The sequence below is a fragment of the Furipterus horrens genome, unplaced genomic scaffold (assembly GCF_987537825.1).
Source record: "Furipterus horrens unplaced genomic scaffold, mFurHor1.1.pri manual_scaffold_2, whole genome shotgun sequence".
Classification (NCBI taxonomy): domain Eukaryota; kingdom Metazoa; phylum Chordata; class Mammalia; order Chiroptera; family Furipteridae; genus Furipterus; species Furipterus horrens.
Genome location: NW_028327172.1, coordinates 70,866,154 through 70,884,530, shown reverse-complemented (window position 1 = coordinate 70,884,530; position 18,377 = coordinate 70,866,154). Strand labels below are relative to the sequence as shown.

The 18,377-nt window shown below is 41.8% G+C and overlaps 1 protein-coding gene across 5 annotated transcripts in view; it reads left to right on the top strand.

The window, feature by feature from the left end:
- The window catches only part of AMOTL1 (angiomotin like 1), a 145,142-nt gene that overhangs the window by 101,157 nt on the left and 25,608 nt on the right, over window positions 1-18,377 (top strand). For all 5 annotated transcript variants that reach the window (XM_090265841.1, XM_090265838.1, XM_090265839.1 and 2 more), the window contains 2 exons: window positions 2,461-2,605; window positions 3,852-3,941. In XM_090265841.1, the coding sequence (XP_090121967.1) occupies window positions 2,461-2,605; window positions 3,852-3,941 (235 nt within the window). The remainder of the gene's footprint in view (window positions 1-2,460; window positions 2,606-3,851; window positions 3,942-18,377) is intronic.

Here is an 18,377-nt window from a genome sequence, read left to right as displayed (position 1 = left end):
TCTTATGTTGAATCAAAATCTGCATCTTTTTAACTTTTTAACTTTTTCTACATTTAGTCATCGTTCTCTGTCTTCTATAGCCACAATAAAGGAAACCAGTCTGCCTTCTTTGTGACAGCTGTCATTCCTCACAGGAAATACCTTATCCTGAACTAAGACTCTTGCCCTTTCTGTCTGGGTAGCTACAAGCATAACCATATTCAAATTCTTGATTGTTTAGTATTTGAGATTGTAAACTTTGCTGTCAAAGGGATCCTGTAATTTCCTTTTGTAGTGTGCAGAGGGAAGTTCTTTTTTTTTTCATTATATGTTTACTGAGTTGAGAAAGAGAAGAAAGGAGGAGCGAGAAGAGAGAGAGGAACATTGATTTAATATTCTACTTATTTATGCGTTCATTGGTTGATTTTTTTATGTGCTCTGACCTGGGATTGAACCTGCAACCTTGACATATCAGGCCAATCAGTGCTCTAACCAACTGAGCTACCTGGCCAGGGCCGAAATTCTTTTAATGAAAGGAAAGAATCCAAGACTGCTTTTAGGAGCTATAAGTTTATAAGTTAATTAATCAATCAGTACTTTTGTCACTGGCAGGGCACAGATGTAGGGCCGTAAGGACTATTTCTGCCCTTAAGAAATTGGCGGTCCAATCAGAAACACAAAATGCATATGCACATCTGGATTCCAGTCAGGTGACTATGGCTAATGAGCCCACAGTGAAATCATATGAAAGAAAGTTTCTGTGGGTGGTGTAGTTGAGGAAGGCCTCCTAGCTGTCCTGGGCTTGAAGCATGAATGTTTCACCGCCACAGTCTTTATCACATGGCATTGTACAAGCGTGTGTGTCTGGGTGCAGGCCAGCTCTAGACATTGAGTTCCTAAAGACCTGAATTATTTTACTTATCTCTGTATCCTTGGCACCCAGACATGTAGTAAGTATACAGTAGATACCTGTTAGGATATATTTTATGTACAGAAGTCTCAGTAAGGACCTTCTGCTCTGGGCAGTTGGGATGCCTGGCTCATGGTGACATAATTCCCCTGCAGAGACCAGAAACATGGTGCAGGTTTCTTGGTGCCCAGTGAGGGGCGCTGGTGCTTTCAACCCTGCTCGCTTTGCCTCTGATCCCAACTTTGAGCAGTTCATCAAGGAAGGTTCCCTGTTTGTAGGCGCTCTTCATCCTTTCTCCTGCACTTTCATTGCACAGCAGTAAAGTGGGATTTATTGATAGCTACTTCAGAAAGACACTGTTATGTTACACTACTGTTATGACAGTTATAATTACTTATTACAGGTTTATATATGCCATAGATTAAATGCTCTCCCAGTTATATCTCGTGATATGGTGAAATACAAAAAGAACAACAAAGAATTGTGTTAATACCGTATTTTCCAATTCCTTCATACAAAGAGTTTTCTGTGGTATATTTGTTTATAGTTAGATACAAATCCATTAGTCCTTTATATAGATAGTTCTATAAAAGGGAGGCATCTCCTCAAGTGGGTTTTATGTTCCTTTGGGGATGGGTAGGAAGGTGTCTGGAAGAGCACTGTACTTGGAATTTGGAATTTAGGGTCCAGTTGAATTGTGGCCCTTTAATTGTTCTGTATTTTAATATTTTCCCTTATGTTACCTGGGAGTAATAATAATAATAGTTATAAATTGCCATACAAAATATGAGGGGCTTAATTATGTTGAAATTCACCCCTCCCTAATATTGGTACAGAGGGATTTTTCCAAGGTGACATCAGATGGTCCAACCAGACTTGTGAGTCTGCTATTTACAGGATCCTAATGTAGCCCTTAGAGGGCAGACAGGAGTGGGGATGAAATCAATTGCACTAGTGATTTTTAATCTTTTTGATCTCGTGACACACATAAACTAATTACTAAAATTATGCAGCACACCAAAAAATGTAATTTGGTTGATCTGACAAGAACATAGGTATAATTTTGATTGATTTACAGAAAAAATAATAGTAGTAATTACCTGCCCTTTTTGCTCCAAAGTGACTTTTTAATACAACAAGTGCCTATACTTGTATATAAAGATTTCTGGTATCAAGAATTAACCAATCAGATGCAGCCTTATTATGTGACGTGACCAATAAGATACAACCCTGTTATATGACCTATATGTTTATGATTCAAGGCTAGTCAGCTATTGTGTTGGCTGTTATCATAATTTATTTGACAATCGAAGGGAAAAGAGATCAGTGCTCCTGACTAAATAGGCAGGTGTTGCATGTTTTTAAAATTCCTGCAGCACACCAGGGTGCCACTTGGGACACACCAGTTGAAAATCACTGAATTACACGGTTTGGGTAGACATGAAACTTGAGATGCAGAAAAGGCTGCGTTGAAGATACAACCTTCACATTTGAAATGTCAAAGAATCAGTGTAACTAATGCACTGATGTGAATGTCAGAGTCCCACTTTCATGCCACTTCTTTCTTTTAGTTTGAAAAAGAACTTCAGAGAATTTCGGAAGCCTATGAAAGTCTGGTCAAGTCTACCACGAAGCGAGAGTCACTGGACAAGGCGATGAGAAACAAACTGGAGGGCGAGATTCGAAGACTTCATGATTTCAACAGAGACCTCCGAGGCACGTCAAGTTCCATTCCTATTCTCTCTGCCCCAAACCTCCCATGTAGCCAACAGCCTGGCTTCCAGTCCAGATTGTGTTAGATAGTCTTGTAAATTCCAACCACCTGGGGATAGGGTGCTCAAAGAGCAGAGCTGTGCTTTTCTGCCTTGTAGGCTATAGGTTGCAGCACTGAGCCTGAGCAGTGACAACCTGTGTGAGATACGAAGGAGTATGTGCACAGCTTCTTCTTGCTTGAAAAGTACTTGACAGTGACTCGTGACTATGTGAATGGGAAAGTTTGAAAAGACAAGTGTTGGATGCACAGTTCTTCCCACATCAAGCTGAATCATTTGGTAGCACGCTTTGAAAGCCAATACTGAACACTTGTTTGGTATAGTATAGAAGACAGAGCTAGACATGTGTCCCTCTTGGGGAAATTAAAGGCCCACAGTTGGGTGTATGTGTGTATATACTCGCTCACACATATATACTCCCTGAAAGCTAGGAGCCACCTGCTGCAGAGTCTTGGCAACCTCCAACAGACAGAATGGTTTAACCCATAAAATTTAACTTCACTTTCAGTCAGCCAAGCCATTTTTCACTTGCCTCATATGTCAAAATACTTGATGTATTGGTAGTCTCTAGCAGCTAGATCCCACCTTTTCTATTATTGCAAATATTTTTATCTTGCATATCATATACATTCAATGAAAACTTGTTAAGCTGAATTATTTAATTGAATAAATGAAAATTTATTTACCAAGTGGTTTGAGTAAACATAGAACTAACTGTAGAATCTTTGGCCATTAGGTCATTTTGACTTTTTATTTTTTGCATTTACTTAACTGTTGTCTTTATTTTTATTCTTTGGTTTCAAGATAAAGGTATCAGTCATGGACTGAAACAGGGCTCATGGTCAAGGTTAGGCTAGGGCTGTGTATGAGACGAAGGAAAGTCAACCCCTTTGCAAGGACTTCAAGTCAGAGGTTTGCTCATAGGCAGCAAAGTGGTTTTTCTCAGAATCTGTTCTTAGCTGCTCCTGCTGGTGCATGCCTTGGCATTCCATTGCATAAAAGCACAGTGTGGAATCCGAAGACTTCTTCTGACAGTTTGGGATGTATTGCTTCTCCCTGAAAGTTGTTCAGTTCGGAGCGCCTGTCTGAGCATCTCTTCATACCCAGCTCTTGGCTCCATGTCATTTCTCGGTGGATGATGACTTAGGTCCTTATGCATTTCTTCATAATCGTTTTCTCTTTGTGCACAGACCGACTGGAGACTGCCAACAGGCAGCTGTCCAGCAGGGAGTACGACGGGCACGAAGACAGAGCTGTGGAGGGCCTTTATGCTTCCCAGAGTGAGTCTCCACATTTATCCATCCCAGAGTTTGTATTTATAAAACTGGGACTGAGAAAAAATCATGTTCACTTTAAGTAGGTTTTAGGCTCTGCCTTTTGTTTTTTAATTTGGCATGTAAGCTGTTGGGCCTCCTAGGTCTGCCAGAGACAAAGCCGAAGTTGTTAGGTATGATTTCAGTAATGTTTATTCTGACCTCCTGACCTGCACCACCTAAATGATCACCTCATGTAATCTCCATATGTGATGCTCGTTTCCAAAAAACATTCAGCCCATTTCTGCCCAGGATAAAACGAACCATGGCTTCCTGAGCCTCCAGATTTATTGACAGGGTAGTGTATTACTTCACCAAAGGCAAGGGATAGAATCAAATGTGTTCTGAGAAACCATTGACCAGGGTTAGAACTTATTATGCAAATTCGTTGTACAAGTCAGAAATGTAAAAGTACAACTTTATTTTTTTAAAGCTGCTTAGTAAATTGAATTCATTTCTCTGTCATAGGTCTCAACACCATTGTGAGTTAAGTGCTTACAAACTAAAGACAGTTGAGAAAATAGCAGTCAAGACACCGACCACCCACTGTATACTGGTGGTATACTGACGCTTGGGTCCTTCAGTACAGGCCTGTGTTTTCAAGGCTGGGAGATAATTGGTTAAATTTTCAAATTTCCAGTACTCTTTGGCTGGGTTAAGCTCCTTTGTTGCCCCCAAATTTACTCATGATTGCACTCCAGTTATTATTCTCAGCTTCATTTTTTAAAATCTGTTTTGGCAAATGGGCACTCACACTGTCTAGGGCATTTGCATCAGATCCTCTGTAGTCTTGCAGTAGGTGAATTGGCCTGTGCTCCAGATTCACATAAAAAGCTACGCCAGCATCTCGAATTATATACTGTCCTAACAGAATTTCTCTTTTCCTAAGGGTGCAGTAGATTTACCATCTCATCTGAGTTTTCCTTTGGAAAGTGAGTCACATGTACCTTAGTTTTACATCTGGTACCTTACTTTTGAGTGATCAGATGCTTAGGCAGAGTCTGTCTTTGTGGCAGTTTTGCCAGCAATGTCACTCTGCTGATACACTGCCTTTCTGTCGGGGGATATTATTCTCTCACTTAATTTAGGTGAAAATGGGAACGCCAGTTAGTTTCGCCTGATGGACATTTGTTCTAGCCTCCTAGCCCGGGCTGTGCTGATGGAATAATGGGGTTTGGTGTTGTATGAGTTCAGAAATGTTCCTAAAGATTTTAACCTGGCTCAGAGCTAAAACATTAATAATGCAGCTTTATGCAGTCACTGATTTGTTCTGCGCAGACATACTCCATTGTGTTCCAAAGGCATCAACAAGAGAGTCCAGGGCCATTTTTCAACCACTTACAGGTATCTCAGTGTTGACGTGTGACATAATTGCATCTAGGGAGGGCATTAGAAGCAGGCTTGCTAACAGAGATACCTAACCAATTTTTCAATACCTGGTCTTTACAGGACACTTTGTGCCATCATCACCTGAGCTTTATAATGGTTTGCATTAGCTTTTTCTCTCCTCTTGTGCCCAAGAGATGTACTCAAAATATCATTTCAAATTTACAGATAGGTTTTTTTCATAGTGAGTTGTAAAGATATTAGCATGCCCCATGCCGTATATGTTGCAGATATTCCCCCAGTTGTTGCTCTTACCTGTGATTATAGCATCCTTTATTTTATATAACATTTTTTAGTAACTATGCTTTCTAGGTTTTATGTCATGCTTAGAGATGCTTTTCCATGCTCCAAGATTCTGAAAACACTCACCTATGTTTTCTTCATATATGTTTATGATATCATTGTTTGCAAGCCTTATATTTTAGAAGCTAGTTAGGGAGGAATGGTAGAAGAGAAATTCATTAGGAACTAACCTGGAGGCAAGCAGACTAGTTAACAGATATTTTAGTATCTGAGCAAGAGAGAGAGGGGTCCTGAACTAAGACAGAAGTAATAATAGAGAGGAGTTGAAAATAAGCAAGTGACCAATTGAATGATGGCAGTAAAAGAGAAAGGAATGTGACAAGAATAACTGGGTGGATGGTCACCCTTCCAATAAAAAGCAGAAGGCACAGGTTGGGATTAGATAATGAATTAAAGTTGGAACATGTTGAGTCATCTCACAGTTCGGCCTATAGGTGAGCCAGCAGGTGTAATAACAACAGGTGCCCATTGCCCAGAAGGCTAGCAGTGGGCCGTACTCTCTGTCAGGCTTTCATTTTATCATGTGGGCACAGAATGGCAGGCATGAATTACTACCTCTTCATAGTTACTTATGTGTTCCATTATCTACTACTATTAGAATACTTCAAATGCCTATAAATCATAATCATAAACATTGCACACTCAAGAGGAGCCATCCCTTTCATGTGAGTCTTTGAAGGTCTAGCATTTGGCCAAGAAAAGGGTAAGACTGCCAAGCAGAGAATGGTGATTTCTCTGGATAATGCATACCAAAGAGCTAAGGCTCAGAGGGGAAGCCTCTGGCAACCCCCCTGGCCGGTGGGAAAGTTAGAGGGAAGGTGAAAGTAGAGAATCACGGTTTGGCTTTTTTGCTAGGTATTCATGGTGAAGCTAGAAGTCAGGTCCAAGAACACCCAAGGCACTCTTGCAGCATGATCCACCGGTAGGACTTCAGTAACGCTCTCCCAGTTAATGGGAGGGGAAGGTCCTTCCTGGCCTGATTTCTAAATGGCCCTGCTGTCCAGGGTAGTTCTCCTCTAAAGACTGAACTCTGCTGTTCCGTTGGAGCCTGATGAAGGCCTGGGACTGCCGGGGCAGTTACCACTTAGCTGTATAGGTTACGGTGAACATTAAATGGGGTGATTATTGTGCTCCTCTCAATCATGTCAACAGTCTCCCTGAATTAACTGCTTAGGACTTGGATGACTGTGACAAATTGTTTTCTCCATCACGTCATGGTGTCGCATTACTCTCATTGGAGGAATTCAGAGTTTTGCATGTTTATTTTCTGGTTATACTTGTTTGTTTTTTCAACTATTTTTGCAGCCAAATTGCTCTTGAAAAACAGCACATCCTGTTTGGTCTGGCTGCGTGAAACTAGGGCTTCTTTGTGCTTTAACTTCTTTAACTTACTGAGCTTTCTGGTTTTTCTATTCATTTGTCACACGCATGCACACACAGATACACATGTGAATGCACACACACACGGTAAAGTTGGACCACTGTCCAGTAAAGGCAGAGCCCTGGGAATGTCTGTCATCTTCTCAGTAAGTGAAACTTTTTAATCGTTCCTTTCTGAAAACTGGTAAGTATGCAGAATTTCCATCATCACTAGGCCAGAAAGCCAAAAATAAAATATTAGACTTGGGGGAAACTAGGTGGGTAGAGATGATCTTATTACATTCCTGGGTTGAATGAAGCTGATTAGCTCTGGCATGCTTGTGTTATTCCAGGATAAAACCAGGTTGTGTTCCAGGACGCCAAAGAACTCCCCTCCACCCCTTTGGGGTTCTTTGGGCCATATGGATCCACCATATTTGGTTAAACCTAGTTCTATGTGAGTTAGATTCTGACTGTTAAATGGTATCTCTCTCTAAGAAAAAAATTTTTGAGCATTAAGTTGGTCATTTAAGTTGATGAGTAATGGGTGTAAATGAGTCAGAACTTATACTTTTGATTTTCCTCCTAATTCCCATGGTTTTAAAAGTTTTAATAATCTGTGGGACCACCTTGTTTTAAAAATAATAGTAATTTACCATTTTCAGTGTGTCTTGTAATCATCATCTTACCCTTTAATCTTATTTTAGGTACTTTGATTTTTTTGTCTTTTATAGAATGTAAAAGAGACTAAAATGATTTTCTAAGAGAAAATCCCTCTGGCTTTTGTATTTCCATAAGGGCTCATGTGAAACACAAAGCAAAAATCACAATGACATGAACATTAATTCTGTTGACCCACATGGAGCAGAAAGAGGCTGAATTCTCATTGAGTTTCATTACATTGTGCTGTGGGGTTCTGTAGGTTTTGTTAGGAAGGACAGGTTAGGTGTTGTCACATGTGAGCACACTGGTTTTCCTTCTCAGGGCACTTGCCGCTCTTCCTGACTCAGTGCAAAGTTCCTACTCCATGTGCATACTGTAGGGGCATCATTTGGTTGCATGGATCTCCTCCACTAGATTCATTCTCTGCCAGTATCCATCACCAGCTCTCACTGAAACACCTTGAATCTTTATGAACCTAGCACTCAATAACTATTAAGGCGATGAGGAAACGTGAACGTCCTTGTAACAATTGGCTTGAAATTCTCCTCGTGCAGCATCAGTATAAAAATATTCTTTTGAGCTCAGTGTTTCCTAGTCATGTTGGGAGATGCCCCAGGTTATTCTCAGTTATTTCCAGGCATTAGGCAAAAAAAAAAAAAATTTTTTTAAGCTGCTATCAGAATAGAAACAAATTAATAATGCTTAAATTCTTTTTTGACTTCTTCCCTCTTTCCTTTTATTTTTTTTTTTCTTTCCACATAGGAGGATATCCAGGTAAGGAGACTCTTTCACTATTAGGAACAGTAGTCTTTTTCATGAAAGGTGGTATAATATAGTTGATTTCTGATCCCTTAACTCCTTCTCTTTTACTCTGATGGAGATACATTGAAAGTGGCAGTTGGCTGTGGTAGGTAAAGGGTTTTGTAGGAGCTGGCCAGATGCCTGCACTGCCCAAACCATAGTCTGTGCCAGACACCACAGACCTGCCTGAGCAAAAGGGAAGGAACTATCTGTGAAGCCTGCCATGGTGGCATCATTTAACAAAATTTTCTTGCCCTAAATTAACTGATTCTCCTTAAACATGAGCCCTACACTTAGTAGGACTGTGCAGTTCTAAAAATAATGAAGGGTTTTGTAGACACGGCCTCAAGCAAATGATTTTGGATCAATTGCTGCATCTACTAGTTCCTGGCCTTTCACTAACATGTTCAGTGACCTAAAGGTAGATGCCTCATCTCCCTGTACCTCCATTCCTCTAAAGAAACAGAGGGTTAAATCTCTCAGTTCATCTAGAGCTCTGAGGAAGAACCAGTGCTAGGAAGAATGGAGAAGACTTTATCATAAAATACATTTATTCTGCAACACTTCTTCCTGTCTCTTTACATCCTTCCTCCACCTATTTTAGCACTCACCTTCTCTGGAAGGACCTGCCAGTGCTCAGGGTTGGGGAACAGTCCATTTTCCCAAAGAATGCCGGCATGGCTCACCAAGCCTTCTGAATTTGGGAAGCAGACATGTGAATGCTCAAGCCACTTATTCAGTCCTGTCAGGCAGCACTGAAAAACCTCAGACCTATATGACAACCAGAAGTGCACCCAAGATTCAGGGCATCTGTTTATGTTCCATCAAATCTTCTCCCCAGGGGTGAACATTAACATTACTCAATTAGGCTCATTTCTGTGCTTAAAGAACCAGAGCTCATTCAAGCGCTGTCTCCTGATCATGTGTTGATGTCAGGTCTCTAGCAACTGAACATGACTTATGATTTATTTATTTGCTTGGCATTCCCACTTGGGAATGGCAAAGTTAAGTGTCTTAAATTTTATTACAGTCCCCGTTCCTTGCACTACATAGCTAGTTGGATGGACGGAGGGAGCACAGACTGAAAAACATACTGAAATTTATTGGCATTTCACGTGGCATCAGGGAGACCTCACGTTTCCTGACAGTTCAGAACCAGGAAATCCACGTTCAGGTCTCAGCCTAAGTGAAATGGCAGCTGCTCAGGGAAGTCTTGAGATAGAGTCAGGTCTTCCTTTTATATAATCACCCTGTTTTTTTGTTTGTTTTTAAACACTCGTCACACTGTAAATAAGTAAATAAGTAACTGGATGTTCACGTTTGGTCTTCCCTGACTGAACTGTGCCACCATGAGGGCAGGGGCCCTGTCTGTCACCCTCATCCTGTAGTCCCATGGCCTTGTGTTTCCAGAACCTGGCACAGCACCTGGCACTTAGAGGTACTTAATTAATATTTGTTGGACATTGAATGACCTGATGGTCATTATCATTTATTCAAATAGTTGTTGGCTACCTCCCGTGAGCTAGCTGTGTTCTAGGCTACAGGTAAGCAAAGTTTTTTTTGTAAAGCTCCAGATAGTAAATAATTTTCGGCTGCAACCACTCAACTCTGTCCCTGTAGTTGAAAGCCGCCCTATATGATCTATAAACAAATGGGAGCAGCTGAATTTTGGCGAAACTTGATTTACAAAATCAGGCTGTGGACTGGATTCAGCCCACAGGCCATGGTTTGCTGACCTCTGTTCCAATCATGGAAGGGGAGAAAAAGAAGGAACTTCAATGTAAGGAAAATGGGAAATAAAGAACTTCAGACGTATTCTCTAGGTCTTATTTGTAAATCGCCCTAATTTATAAATTAGGATATAGCTGTTATTTTCTTTCTTGGAAGAGTTTTACAGTCATCTTTTACTTAAGCCCTAATCAGATGAGCATGACTATTTTCACTTTAGATAAAGAGATACAAACAAATGTAGTCACAAACCTCAGTTACCCAGTTGGGATCTAAAATTGGCCAATGATGGAAGATAGGGCTGGCAGGACCAGCCCTGGGTTAGCCGTGGTAGTTAACTACCTGGAGAGTGAGTCTTGGGGCTGCCTCTCTCAGCAGTGCCGCAAGTGTCACCATAGCATCCTATTGCAGATCTGAAATAACAGGGTCGGAGAGGACCTTAATGGTCACGGGTCTGGTCTCCAGCAATGCATGTGTCCTCTGAGCTGGAGCTCATTGAGAAGCCATTTGATTGCCACTGTGAAGGACAGCTTCTCCGGAGGCTGTTGATCTGACGGTTAAAAGTTTATCCTCAGGTGCGGTTACAGGTTTGCTCCCCTTCAGGTTCTGGTTCAGGGCCGTCTGGACATGGTCATATTACAACAGTAAGGGCTGCCGACACTAACTGCGGACTTCCTGTGAGCCTCTGTAACTACATTGCCTCTGGCAGGTATTTAATAGATGAGGACGTGAGGCACAGGCAGGCCGAGTCACTTGCCCGTGGTCATACACACTGGTGAGCGGAGCAGACCAGTTTTGAACCTAGGTCATTCTGACTTGAGCCCGTGCTCATACTGAGCTGTTGGGGAGCCACTTCCTGAGTACCAGGGAGGTGGAGAGACATGGTCACGTGCGAGGTGGCAGCATTGGACTCCCACCGGTTTTAGAACTCACAGAGTGTGGCCTCCATGTTTCACTGACGAAGAAATTGCAACCAAAATGATCAAATGGTTTGCCTAAAGTCCCTTAGTTGCTTAATGGGTAAACCACAATGACAACTGGGGCCTCCTTTTTCTTATTTTTGTCTTTCCTTCTCCAAAGGTCATCTCTGTTGGCTCTGGGGATGGGAGGGGTGATAAAATTTTTCACATTTTTACCCCTAGAAGAATTTGGGGCAGTAAGCAAATGTAAATAATTCTATACTAGAATTCTTCTTTGGGTGCAAATTACTTAGCCCAGTACTGTGACATAATAATAACATATCTAGGTCTTCTCAAGTGAGTTCTCACTACTGGAGTTCACAGTTTGTCCTGATTTCTACATCTTTCTCTGAACCAAAAGCAATTATAAGAAAAGGCCTTGTTAGATAATCTAGTGTGTCTCTTCAGATATTTAAAAAACTAAAAACAAAACAAAACAAACAAACAAACCAAACCTGTTGAGACCAGAATAGAGTTTAGAGTCTTAAAAAATGTTTTCTCAAAATGCCTTTGAAATTAAACCTTTTGTTCTCTGGATGATATGAATAAAAAATAAGCAGATACAATGAATATCTGTGGTGTAGTTTCTTACAGTTAGTTTTTTAAACTATTTTTGGTTCATGAATTGTAATGAGGGCAGACAGCTATATCTTAATGGAATCCGAGAACTTGGAGGGCACAAAGCGTTTTAAGTCTAGAAAATCTGGTCTTAGACCATTAAAAATAAGCTTGTATCTGCTACTAATTTTCTTTTTTGCTTACAAAGACTGGTTTGGTAGAAAAAAGAGGGGGAAAAGGGTCTGTTCAAAGCAACTTACAACAATAATAATGGGAAGGACTGCAGAAGTAAAGGGAAAGGAGAAAATATAATTGCAGGCAACACGTTGCTTTCTCCCTGATGAACCCCAAATGAGCCACTTTTTTACCCACATGTAACAGTCTCCAACATGGACTTTTCTCTTTGGGGCAGGTTTTGATGTTAAGCCATTCAAGGGGTGCATTTAAAAACCATAGTCTTATATATACATATTATAATAATGCCTTAATTAAAACAAATACAGGTATATAATCTATAACTAATAGTATATACCTATAAATATCTAGGTATTGATTTAGATATAAATACCTAAAATAACATATATGCCTGTATTTGCATAAAATGAAATAAATGTACATATTCTAAGATTACAGTGTGATGAACTATTACAACTGCCACAATCAAGATACAGCACCTACAAGCCTGTGGAGTTCTTCCTTTGCTCTCCAAGTCAGCTGGCGTTCCCACCACCCGAGTTCGCTTTTTACTACCTTCACATCTTTGCTCTTTGTATTATGCCCAGGTTTTACGGTTTTCTGCCAAATTGTCTGGTAGGGTCTTACTTTATCCTTTCTGGAAATAGAAGTGTATGTTGTACATCTTTTTATATTAAGAAGAGAGAAGGCAAAAAAAAAAAAAGGACGTCTGTTCTGTGGTGGTTATAGAAAGTTTAAGTCTTCACATTGGTTTCTAATTGATTCACAAACATGTGTATAGTCAAAACCAAAATACCCTGTGCATCCTATATTTATGTGGCATTATTAATCCATTGCCTAATTAGCTATTAAGCTGTCAGCATTGATATGGAAGTAGCAGTACATTTTTATTTTAAGTAAAAAAATAAAGTGGAAGGTTGAACAGTACATGTGGAAGCTGAACTGGATGAATGGGTATATATTCAGTCAGGCAAGTTTGCAAGCCACATAGGTAAAAAAAATTTGAAGGTATATAAAAAAAAAAATGAATTATATACCTCAATGTGTAAGTACAGTTTCTAGACATAAAATGCAATAGGAAAAATGACTTGAGAAAATTATATTCAAGAGAATTTGTGCTAAGATTCAAGTACATATTTTATCAAATCATACCTGAAATATTTTACTTTTGGGGGCCTAGATACTATAAGGCAATAGGTAAATTATATTAAGTAACAAAAATAAAAGTAAGTGAAGACCAGAATATATTGTTTTCCTCCATTAGACCAACAGAAGATTTGGTGGTTAGGCTTAGCTCCTTTGCAGTGATTAGTATCTAAAAGCTGTCATTTTAAAATATTATTTTTAAGACAATTAGAATTTGATCATGTATCAATAGCATCGTCTTATTCAATAAGCTGTTGTCTAAACTTGTTATATCTCTTCATATATGAAATACTTCTGCTAGCGCAGCTTCTTAAAATCATATGAAGATAGCAGGGTTTAGACACACTATGAAGTAAGCCAGCAAGGAAGGATGAGGCACAGAGACAGCTGCCTCTGTACTTGGAATACAAGGCAGAATATGGCCAAGACTCGCTAGAGAATTACTCACCGAACCCCAAAGTATGTGTGCTGGTTTTCCCATACAGGAGAGATCTGTCTTATTGAAGGAATAAGAAAACCTCATGAGTGTGTAGCCGTTAGTGTAGGCCTTGAAAACTAATGAGTACTTTAGAGTAATTTTGCTGCCATTGCACTATGTAAAAGGGAAAATTCTATTTTCCTTTTAAATTTTGGCAACAAAGTTTGACTGAATCCTTCCACTTCAGGCTTTGTCTTGCTTTCTCATATTGATTCATCTCTCCAAATGATTTCCTCCCTGCATTTGAACAACAGCCATTTCCACTAATCTTTGTTTCTTTTTGTAATGTCTGAACCAGTGGTTTTGAAATTCAGAATGGTTGTTTAAAAGAAAGCCGACTTGGAAGCACAAAATGTCAAATGCACAAAAGCCGAAAAACATTTTTGGTTGAGCAGGGGTGCATTTTTCAGCACCCACTCCTTCCTGCTTGGCCTCAGCATCTCTCCCCCTCCCCTTCCTTCTCCCTCACCTGGGGCTCTGCAGAAGCTTGAACTCCTGTTCTGAGTTTTCCTTGTCAGAGAATTCATTTATAAACAGTTCACTCTCTCTGCCACCTGAGACAAACCCTCCCTGGAGCGTTACTGCGTTGGTTAGCAGACTCTTTGGCCGCAGGCCCACTCACAGCCTGTGTCTCCAGTTGCCTGGTGGAACCATGGCAACCTGCAGTGGGTCCAGGGACCATGCAAAGCTGAAGACCCTTTCCGGAAATAACTAGGCTCCTCACCTGAGAGACTTTATTAGCACATTTTAAAAAGACAACAAAAAGCCAGGCCAGAGGCATATTGGGATTAGCTTTGTATTATATTACTTTTTCACTGGGGAATTAATGAATGTGGCTTTTAAAGGTAGATCATGTTTCATATTGTTTTGCATCAAATGAGCCTCATATAAACAGATCAGTCTTACATGATTATTAGCGGAGCTCTGTTTGGATTATATTTTGAGGGTCTCTTTCTGGGTTCATCAGTTTGACTCCCACATATGTTAAGAGTGGGCTCTTGAGTGTGGAATATCTTTGAGGCAGAACGAACCTAAATAGTTTCGTAAAGCGTCAAGTAAATGAAATACCTTTCTATTGACTTCCCGCTCCCACAACCTCAGAAGAAATTACCTTTGGTGTCAATAAGATTGTCCAATGAATCTGACTCTTCAAGTACCGCACAGATTGTAGCCGACCCACAGAGTAGACTCTTTGCGGCATCTGTTCCGAGTTGCTGGATACGGTGCCAGGGAACTTAGGGCTGAAGGATCCTTGAGGAAGAAGGAACAGGAGGAGAAATTTCAGGGAGGGATAATGCAGCAAATAAGTATTTGGACATCTTTTCATAAAAGAGAATCCATTCATCAGCATGTGGAGAAGTTTCTAGTAACCAGAATTAATGCTATTAGTGTTGGTTAGCATTGTCTTAATCTTGACCAAACTACCAAGTCCTCTTGGTGGAGAAGGGAGTAGAAGTGTAAAGAAAAAAGAAGTGTCTTAATGATCTTTCCATTACAAAAGGGAAAATTCGCTTGAGCTAGCTTATGCTCAAATACAAGGACTACTTTTTAAGAACATAGATGTGTGATGGAGTCCCCAGGCAGGATGGGCAGGCAGGCCTCACAAGGGCTAGGAGCCAGGGCTAGTGTGTCTGAGAATCAAGGTGTAGTTTGTATTTAGGGGTCTGTTTGTGTGTGTGTCTGTGTTTCCCTCTCTTTTTCTTACCGTGGACTCTCATCCATCTGCTTGATTTTTCACTTTCTTCGGTACAGCTTTCTCTGTTTCTCCAAAACACATGCTGGGATATGGCTGCTAGCCCAGGAGCTGGGTGGCCTGTTGCGTCACCACCTCTCCCAGGCTCCTTCTTGAACGTCCCCAGACGATAGACTCTGATTGGCCTATCTCGGGTCACATGGCCCTTCAGGTTTGGTCCTGTCAAACAGGAGGTGTGGGCAGGGGCAGATGAGAAGGGCTTGTAATGCAGACATGGATACTTGCCAGAACATAGGCCTGTGGATGGAGGACTGTGATGGGTATCTGTTCAAAACAGAGTATTGTCTGGGCAGACATTGTGAAGCTTGTCTACACCATGTAGATCTCCAGATTAGGTAGCACTTGCCCCTGACAGGGCCTCTCCCAGTGAACCTCTAGTGCTGATGTGGGGCCCTTGCTGTAGAACACAGGTGTCCTGGGCGCTGTCAGCCACGTCCTCCTCAGCCTCTCCTTTGTCTGCGGCCTCTTCTCTGGTTACGTCCCTTAAGCTGTGCTCACTCAGAGGGGCCCAGAAATTGTACTCCTAACATCAGTCTCATCTGTCTAATGGGACCGGCAGTTTAAAAGTTTGTTGGACTATGCCAGCCTCCTCTTTCCTCAGTTCTGTCACCACCGCTCCCTCTATCCACTTCCAAGTAACAAGTACTTTCTTTGAAAAGTGCCAGAGAAATAACAGCAGAACCAGACACCCATATGGACGAGTTGTGCATTGCTGTGTGAGCATATGGGATCTTGAGCTTGAACAGAAGTAACTCAGTTTGTGTTTATGTCTACACAGACTCACGCACACACACACACACACACACACAATCCAGGATAGGTGTAAACCTGCAAAGAACCAGCCAGTTAAAGGGTCAAGTGTTGGTTTCAGTTGAAAGAGAAGGGAGAGAAAGACCTATCCATTTTTAGCTTTCAAGCAGTCCAGTGAATTAATCACCCTCTGGTCAAGCTGGCAGCAGCTGGACTTCTCTATCCCTCCAGCTATATTGGGCTTAGGGAAAACTTCATCAAAACCCTATGAGGAAAGGCTTAGAAATTAATTCCTGTATGAGAAGGGCCAGGGTAAAGCTTTGTGCTTCTCATGAGCTCCAGCTGTAAGTTGGAACACTGAATTAAAGACTAGTAGTGCAGCACGCGGTGCCTGGACACCCTCACTGAGTACCCACACGTGTGCACAGCCCTCGGTATGTCTGGCAGAGGTTACTAGGACCCATGATCCCATGGTTCAGCCAGCAGTTAGGCTTAGTGCTTATATAGTAATTCAGAAACAGTTTCAGGGAGGTGGAAGGGACACTCACCTCCTCCCAGACCAGACTGGAATTACAACTAAACTATTGAACAGTCATCCTGAGTGACCAACTGAAGACTGCCTAAAGAGAAGTCTTATATTAAAGGATTTGCAGAAGTCCCATGGAGTGTGACCTTATTTGCTGAACTTAAAGCAGGAGCAGGAAGAGAGGGGAAGCGAGAAGAAGATGCGAAGGGGACATCTGGCAAGGAAGTTGTTTAGGAAGCTCTTTGTTCCCTAGGCACCACCTTGACCTCCTGCTATTTCTGTCACTCTGACCGAGAAGCTCCCCTGAAGAGTGCCCTCACTGCCTCAGTTCCCCTCAGAGCTTTGATGACTGCTTGACCTTCTTTCTGCCTGAGCACTCTGGGATTAATAGTTGTCTATCTAAGTTAACCACCACAAAAAGCAGCCACCATGGCAACACCACTCCTGGAGCTTGGGCCTACGGAGGCCATGGGCAGCCAGGCACGGGTGGGCACTCCCATGCCTCAGTAGTTAGTAGTAAGCCACTCGACTCACTGCCACTGTCATTCTTGTTACCTGTCAGAGGTCAGCATCTGAGAGGACAGCGTGGGCTATAAAAGCATGTTCTTCAGAAGGTTCAGAAAATGACAATCCCTGGAAATTCTGGCTGCAAACTGGGTTTCCCCAGCGCACGGCAGGCACACCAAAACTAGGTAGCCTTCTGTGGGCTGCCCTGCGCCCCTCTCACTCTCTCTTCCCCCAAAGTCATCACAAAGGCAAATGGCCAATCTTTTTTCAGAAGCATGCGCACTTATGATTTGGAGGGAGAGGTGAATGGAGCCAGAACAGTGGCTACCAGGTCATTTTCATTCATAGGAAATTTGGAAGGGTGATGCTGATTTCATTGTTTGACTAGGTGTCCAATCAATAAACAGTTCCTGAGTGCTTAGGAGGAAAAAAAAAAAGAAAGAAATAGTTTCAACAGATGATCCACAGAAACTGGAGAAGGGGAGGGTCAAATGCAAAGGGAGCATCTTGGAATTACTGGGCCCAGTTCTAGTTTCTGTGCACTTCTCTTTCCTCAAGCAAAGAGACTAACCTATGGGCAGACGCACAACCACCGTTTGACCTTGTACAAGTACCGCAGCTCATTGCACTTCAGTTTTCTCAGTTTCAAATGGAGTTGTGAGGGGTAAATGAGAGTTTAAGGCCCAGCCCTGGGACGTACCAAGCCCCCAGTAATATATGTTTGCCCTTGTTGTTTAAAGTATCTGTGTGTGCCAAGCCCAGTGGTAGGTATTTTACAGAGTCATTTGAACCCTCACAACAGTCCTGCAAAATCAATCTTGTTAGATCTATCTGAGGAGATGGGGCACAGAGGTGAAGCCACATGGCCACATGTCCAAGGTGAAGTAGGAGTGAAGATGGCAGAATCAAACCAGGCCAGCCGGACTGCAAGGCCTGTGCCATCGCTGTGGTTTCCAGAGTCAACAGTGTCTGAGCAGGCATCTCTGTGTCAGTGGGACCAGAGCCATCAGGCTAAACAACTCCCTGCTTTACGCAGTACCGGGTAATTCATATCCACCAAGTAAACAGACCGTTCTGGGCAAGAGTTCCCTTGTGTCAACTTGCCTGTTCTAGGAATTTTCAGTGTATACATTGGAGCCCAACCAAAAATTCAGTGTGAGGCTGATCGTTCCTGAGATCCCTCCCAAGGGGCTTAGCTAATAATAAACTGAAAGGACCTTCCTATGAGGAGCTTCCACTCATGGGACCCTTGACGTCTCCCAAGAGATGACTTTTTTAAATGGCTCTGACA